At 35.6% G+C, this 7,500-nt stretch overlaps 1 protein-coding gene across 1 annotated transcript in view; it reads left to right on the forward strand.

The window, feature by feature from the left end:
• Nucleotides 1-1,057, forward strand: part of LOC106882058 (uncharacterized) — a 60,880-nt gene extending 59,823 nt beyond the window's left edge. Inside the window, exon 12 of the mRNA XM_014932622.1 lies at nucleotides 944-1,057. Within this exon, the coding sequence (XP_014788108.1) occupies nucleotides 944-994 (51 nt within the window). The 3' untranslated portion in view covers nucleotides 995-1,057. The remainder of the gene's footprint in view (nucleotides 1-943) is intronic.
• Nucleotides 1,058-7,500: the final 6,443 nt, after the last annotated feature.

Genomic DNA, 7,500 nt, shown 5'->3' on the forward strand with positions numbered 1-7,500 from the left:
TATATATATATATGTGTGTGTGTGTACAACACACACACACACACACACACACACATAAGCTCGTAACAGTTATATATTCCGGAGGCACATTAGTGCTCTTCCCAGCATCCCAGCCAAGTAATTTCATTTGCTGCCGTGTTTTCATATTAAAACTAAGGTAGTTTCTTTGAGCCATTCAACGACAGACACACAAAGAATCTTCAAGATGTGTTATATGGTGCCAAAATTTTCGCTGCACTATGTGCAACTAGTATACTGATATGATTTCACTGTATTTTATTTGGAGTGACGAAAATTCTGACACCAAATAATGAATGTTTATGCGAAGTTAACTGCCTTTTTGTGTTTTTCAGTTTTTGAATATGTGCCGTTCACACAATAATTCTTACATGTATACATACATACAAATATAGTAACAATAATAATAATAATCAATGGATAGAATTTATAAATATTTTAATGCATCGCTGAGCGGGTTCCCACATATCGCATATTTTTTGTGACCATAGTCCGCAAAGACCCACCTGATCCCCATAGATATTACAGATTGTATTGCAATCATCCCAGCAATGCAAGTGATTCGTGGAAACGCGCGTAGTGATACATTAAACTATTTATTAATTCCATCCATTGTTTATTATTATTGTTATGTTTATCCTACGTTAAATCGGCACAGCTCAATACGATCTCATAAAATTGCTGTTGTATGTTGGAGTCACTAGGCTGTAGCCGACACAATAAAATAGGAGCTTTTACATGCGTAGTTGAAAACGTTTCCCGTAAACGAACTTAATGGATATATCCAAAGATATGTACATCCATACATACATACATACATACATATACATATATATATATATATATATATATATATATATATATATATATATATATATATATAATGTATATTCAATACATATATAATCAAAATTTATTCTTTCAGGTCGATCAAATTACTGAAAATTCACAGAAGTTAGCTACAATCAAAAAATAATTTCATATATATTTTTCATGCAAGCTATGTACATATTTCAACTTCATGTATGAACTGGATTAAATAAATATTAAATTCATTTAGTAATAAATCGATTTATAAATGTGTCTGTTTGCCGTACTTTTTAGAAGAGACAACTGATGACTCGCTATCGTATGATGGTCTATCTTTAAATAGGTAGCCTTTTCAAAGAGTATTACTTTCTAACTCCACCAATTTTAAAAATTGTGACAAAATTGTATATTTTACACAATCAAATGTACCGAATTGGTTGTTTCATGATTGCTAATAGTTATTCTTTTTGCATCTACCATCTACCATTATAAGATATTTAATCACATTCATTTTCAATGGAGTGTACTTGGAAATATTCCAGTAGACGCAGGAGTGGCTGTGTGGTAAGTAGCTTGCTTACCAACCACATGGTTCCGGGTTCAGTCTTCTACTATAGCCTTGGGTCGACCAAAGCCTTGTGAGTGAATTTAGTAGAGGGGAAACTGAAAGAAGCCTGTCGTATATATATATATATGTTTATGTTTGTGTGTCTGTGTTGTCCCCCCACCATCGCTTAATAGCCGATGTTGGTGTGTTTACATCCCCGTAACTTAGCGGTTCGGCAAAAGAGACCGATGGAATAAGTACTAGGCTTACAAAGAGGTGGTGCTCCAGCATGGCTGTAGTAAGTGACTGAAGCAAATAACAATGAAATACGAGAACAATACAGAATAGTGGTCTGCATTAGAACGAAAAATATTTACAGCGTTGGACAGAATACTTTTTCATCAAGTTTGGCATTTATCCTTCTGGGAACCCTCAAATGAAGTACCAGTTAAATGCTGGAGGTCAATATAATCGATGATACAATTTAGGTCTTTGTTAAAAAATCACACTGTGCAAGTGTGAAAGTGTCTTCAACTATAGCTTCGGTCCGACAAAAACCTTGTGTATAGATTTGTTACAAAGAAATTGAAAGCTTCCCATCGCATATATGTGGGCGAGTGTGCAAAAATTATAAATGACCTGCAGCCAGGTAAAATACACATCGCAATATCAAAAGCTTAGGAAAAATACAAGGAAAATCTTTACCGTTTTGTGCATATGCTCTTCTATAGAGCGAAATAAGCGAGAAGAGAAAAAAGCAGTGAGAGAACTGAACAAACGTGTTTCAATTCGACGCTCACCACATGCTGAAATGACCGGAAATAGGAAGAGGTTGTTACAGGTGTGAGTAGCAAGGAGGACAACTTGAAGGGTGACTTGTGGCGTGGGTATCAAGGGGGAAACTATGAACGTGGCTTATGTGTGCGTGTGTATTTGTGTGTGAGTACGCGCATTTTGTGTACTTCTGTGTGAGTGCATGTGTATGAGTGTGATTGTGTGAGTGAGTTCATATTTCCTTCGTCTACACATGTGTTCGCTCGCCGATTATAAACAACGCTTTTGCCAATGATGTCGGTTGTTTCCTGATCTCCACGTAAAAATGTGTCCAGGCTGTTAGTTGTTCGATAGACTAGGAGATTAATACCTCACTTGAAAATATATGGGGCCTAGACGATAAGAAAGGCATCTGTACGTGGGGAACCCTGTCCCAAAATACTTTCTTCTGAACCATGCAAGCATAAAGAAGTCAACGTCAAAAATGCAATGTCGACGACGACGACGATGATAATAATAATGATGGTTATATAAGACAGGAGCAACGTACAGAAACAGAAGTAAGTTGAGTACTAGTAATCGATATTAGCAAGGATATACTGAAGGACAAGGATGCTGAATACCATTTATCTAAAAATATTCATCAAGTATATCAGAACATACTTTCTGTTGATGCTACAACTGCTGCACCAAATATGATTTTCAGAACAAATCTAATTATAAATGCATACCGTTATGTAATATGGGCTATGTTGAATTTTATTTTCGGTATCAGTTAACGTTTATTCAAATCATAACTATGATGCGCGTAGCACATTATTTATAAGGCTTATGGTTCATAACTTTCGGGCGCCCTTCGATATCAATTTGATTGATTGGGTTTATTTTCAACTAATGGAAAAATCGAAGGCAATAAAAGACACTTTAGCAGGAAAACTATAAATAGTGTAACAAGTAGGTTAAGGAAATTCAGATATGAAATAATTTCTTTCGTGATCATGTGGTCGGCTAGCAAGATAGAGAAAAACAAAGAAAAAACAAAGAGAGAAAGATGGAGATGGAAAGAGATGGAAGAGGACTTTGTGAAAAGTGTTAGTTGAGGAGAAAAAGGAACACGAAGACATACACATGCTTACATACATACATACATACATACATACATACATACATACATACATACATACATACCCACCCCGTTGTTGATGTTGAAATTCCAAAGGAAGAGCCTTGGATCTAGGTTAGAAACCGGTTCTTTCTCTATTGGCAAGAAAACTTGAAATAAACTGAATAATGACATACATACATACATACATATGATTTATTGTATACTAACAAACTATTCATTATTGGTAGGAGATCTTCCGTTCATTTACAGATGGTCGACTGTATATTGGATAAATGATAGATTGTATATAGATAGATCAATTTACCGATGAGTTACTCAACACTGACCAATGAAATGTGTAAGTAGTATATTAACTATTACCGTATATTAACTAGTTTATTGACAACTGTATATACTGATAGGTGACCTACGGAAAAATGATACAAAATCAAATTCCAATATTTTGAAGATTCTAAAAAATGATTGATTTAAGAGGAAAAACAAAATTGTATGGGCCTGAGCTTGAGGTGGCAATGAGACGGGCTAATAAATATGTAGTGAAATGTGTAAAGCATCCGTCTTTATGTTCTGAGTTCAAATTACGCCGAGGTCGACTTTCTATTTTAATCCTTTTGGGGTCGATAAAATAAATACCAGTTGAACATCAGTTGAACACTGGGGTCGATGTAGTCGACTTAACCACCGAAATTGCTGGCCTTGTGCCAAAATTTGAAACCAATATATCCTGAAATGTTGCTTAGTGAAAATAAGAGTAAAAGAGAGAGAAATGGTAAAGTTCGAAAAATACTCTAAGAAAAGTCATGAAAATAATAATGTGTTTTTAGCAAAAAACCATAGCAAATTTATAAGTGATGTTACTGACTTGAAATTTAAAATAACCTCTCGCCACAGGCTACAGAAATCATTTTATCCAAGGATCGTTCGGGAAAATACCAAATTGCTGAAACCTTCTCAGTACCGTATACACAGATATACACTCACACAAACACACACGATATACGATAAATTATCTTAGTATATTCCCAACTACCTTTTGCATCACACGAAGAACAGTGGCACAAAAGAAAGAGAGGATGAGAGTATTGGGAATACTCCAGAGTAAAAAGGAAGAGAAGCTAAAGAGAGCATAGTGGTAAATGATGGTGGTGAGTGTAACAACATTGCTCGACGACAATTACTTGCATTGAGCCACATGCGTTAAATCATTCGGTATTTTTTTTTTTTTTCAGTTAAAACTATTTTGTCAAGTGTGAAGTTGTAAAAACATAAATCTTGAAACTATTCTGAATTTGGAAGTTTCTAATTCTATAATTTATTTCAATTCTGTTTGTGGTCTTTCTTTCATTAAATTTATATAGAATTCCTTTGTTTTATGGTTTAAAATCCTTTTCAGACCTATTGTATTCACTATGTACTCCATTTATATTCCACTTCGTTTACAAAATATTGATTTACCAACATCTGTCACTTTGTGTTTATTTTCCTGCAGCAAAGTTCATTTACTTAATACAGCGTTCTTTTTTTACTAATAAATATTCTATTTTGTTTATCCTCCTATAACCACTGTACAAATCTCAGCATTTTATTCATTATTTGTTTTATTTCTTCTAGAATCTATACGCATTTAAATAGTAATATATCACAAACCGTTTTGATATTTTTTTTTTACGAAAGTGGTGAAAGCTAACCTGCATACATACTTACAAAAACATCTCATCTCTTACTTGTCTTTTGCGTTTCCTTTTCAACCATAGTTCTGTTCGTTTGCCTCTATATTTCCGGTTACTATTCTATACCCGATATTTCTGTGACAACTATAGCCCTGCGATACGACAAGTTTGGTCGACTACATCTATGATAAAGGGTATTTTTCATGACCATCTCATTTTATTTTTCGAGTACATTTTCTTATATATCTTTCTGCTCTTTTAAGATGGCAAGACGTCATCTGAGGTAGATTTGGCTGCTACTTCTAACAGGCCAAGTTACCATATACAGGCTTTCTCGATTTCCGACAGTGTAATGTTATTTATTCCTATCGTAATTTTCAGCAAATGATTTAATTTTCTAACGACTAAGAATAACTTACTCCTTTTAGTTCTTCTAACTGATGGCATTTTGATTTAATAAAGCTTTCTGATTCCTCCCATATTTGGACCATCACTTCAAGTTTTCAAATTCATTTATATTCTAACTATTCTCTGCACAATTAGAAAGATTACATATTCTGCACAATCTCCATCTAATAAAACAAAACAAAATACACCTTATATACCTTATAATCATCAAACAAAGCATACGGTACACATGCACCACCCAGTCAAATAACACATTGCTGTATGTAAACAATACCTATAACATCAATAAATCACAGGAGAAACTTTCTATAGAATTGCCGTTCAATAATATAAGACAACTCACTAAAATCATACAGGACGTATTCAACAAAATAACCACTCGAGAATGAACACTACTCGTGCCATAGATACGAAAACAACAGCTACCCCTACAAAGAGAGTTAATTCACATTAAACATATTCTTTACAAAAAAAAAAAACAGATGAAACACTAAAGTAACACCGAGAGCAAAACAAATTATACCACAAAGCAAACCTTGTGGAGCATACCAAAACGATTTTACATCATCAACTCGCCGTATTCACACGGGCCACATTCGTAACAGTCACCCATCTTGTAAACTTTTACTGGAGAAAAGCACTATCCTCACCCCATTCTCCAAATGAAAAACTTGAAAATGTCAACACGAGCTTGACTAATGTAGAAAATATCTGTTTTGAGCACTTTCAGTTGTATCCATCACACAACCCCTTTCGCCATAGCCACCAGAGCAAAGAAAACTGCCTGCCCTTCCCGGTCATAGGTAGGCGGTAGGACGGTCTGTACTCGGCTGATAGTCGAATTTGTGCTGCACGCGTCACTAGTTGTTCAACAAAAATCGACATGTCAGTGATGTTCGGATGCTGGGGGGGGGGCTAATTTTTTCCTATTTGCTCAACTCAGGTCTACAGTTTTATTAAATGGATGAGCTGTTGGAGAATGTGCATGATAGGAGGCTTTCACATCTGCATACCTTCTAGGAATCTTTTATTTTCTAGGCCTGAGAATATGTATTCGAATCAACAGCTATTCGTAATTGAGTCCTACATGCAGAGCATTTTAACAACTGATAGATCTTCTGACCAGTGGAATGCGTCCTTCCGCAAGAAGTAAAAGAGCAGATGCTACTTAAATGAAAACTAGAATAGGCCCGAGGACATCTCTCCACTTAAAAGGAATTTACCAGGATAGCTTCCTCTCATTCCATTTCTTGTCGAGTCTTGTTCGTTATCATGAACTGGAGGTCTAGACTGAACCATAGACCAAGCAATTTCACCAGTTTTGTCGGTCCCATGATGTTATCCCGTGTTATAAACTTTCCTCTCCAGGTGTTCATCTGCAAATCCATTCACTTGTTTGGGTTAATCTTTGCTCCTGCCAACGCCTTGCAATTCTTGAGAATACTGTCCACCACGATTAGTAGTCTGACTCCAGCATAGTGAATCCGTCTCCACGACTCTCCCGGACCCCGGTTTAAGTGGGAATTTTCTCAATACTTTTAGTACACACCACAATATAGACGAGATCCGAGAAGACTCTCTTGAGAGACTGTGCACGTAAACTGAAGTGGTTCTAAGAAACAGTCATTTAGAGAGTTGGTGCCGTTTATCACTGAAGCAATCCATCATCTGAAAATTGGATACACACCGAGTGATTTGAGGGTAGCATCCAAGCAAGTTGTATATTATGACATCGTCACAGTTTATATCTAAATCGATCAGAGCTCTTCTGAAGTCTAGTTTGTTATCCGCCCTTATTACGATCTATCACGTCCGCTGGAAGTTGTCATAGATAGATCTTTTCGTGTCATTCCTTTGCAGTGATACCACTCCACATTTATAGAGCTGGAAACTCTTCTGCTCTACTACCAATTTAAGTTGCCGTTTCACTATCACTCACTGTCATTCATATCTTAGTAATTGCTATCGGACTTCGTAGATAGACACAACACAATGAGTAGCAAACACACATCAAGAGAGTCAGTAAACTGTGTTTTTATGGTTTAATTCAAAGCAAGAGAAGGGAGAAAATATCTAACACCAGTAAATAGACAAAGCAGTATTCTAGAAATGGGAGACAAAACTGAAAGCGAATAATTTCCAAATGA

The sequence above is a fragment of the Octopus bimaculoides genome, chromosome 9 (genome assembly GCF_001194135.2).
Source record: "Octopus bimaculoides isolate UCB-OBI-ISO-001 chromosome 9, ASM119413v2, whole genome shotgun sequence".
In the NCBI taxonomy this organism is placed as follows: domain Eukaryota; kingdom Metazoa; phylum Mollusca; class Cephalopoda; order Octopoda; family Octopodidae; genus Octopus; species Octopus bimaculoides.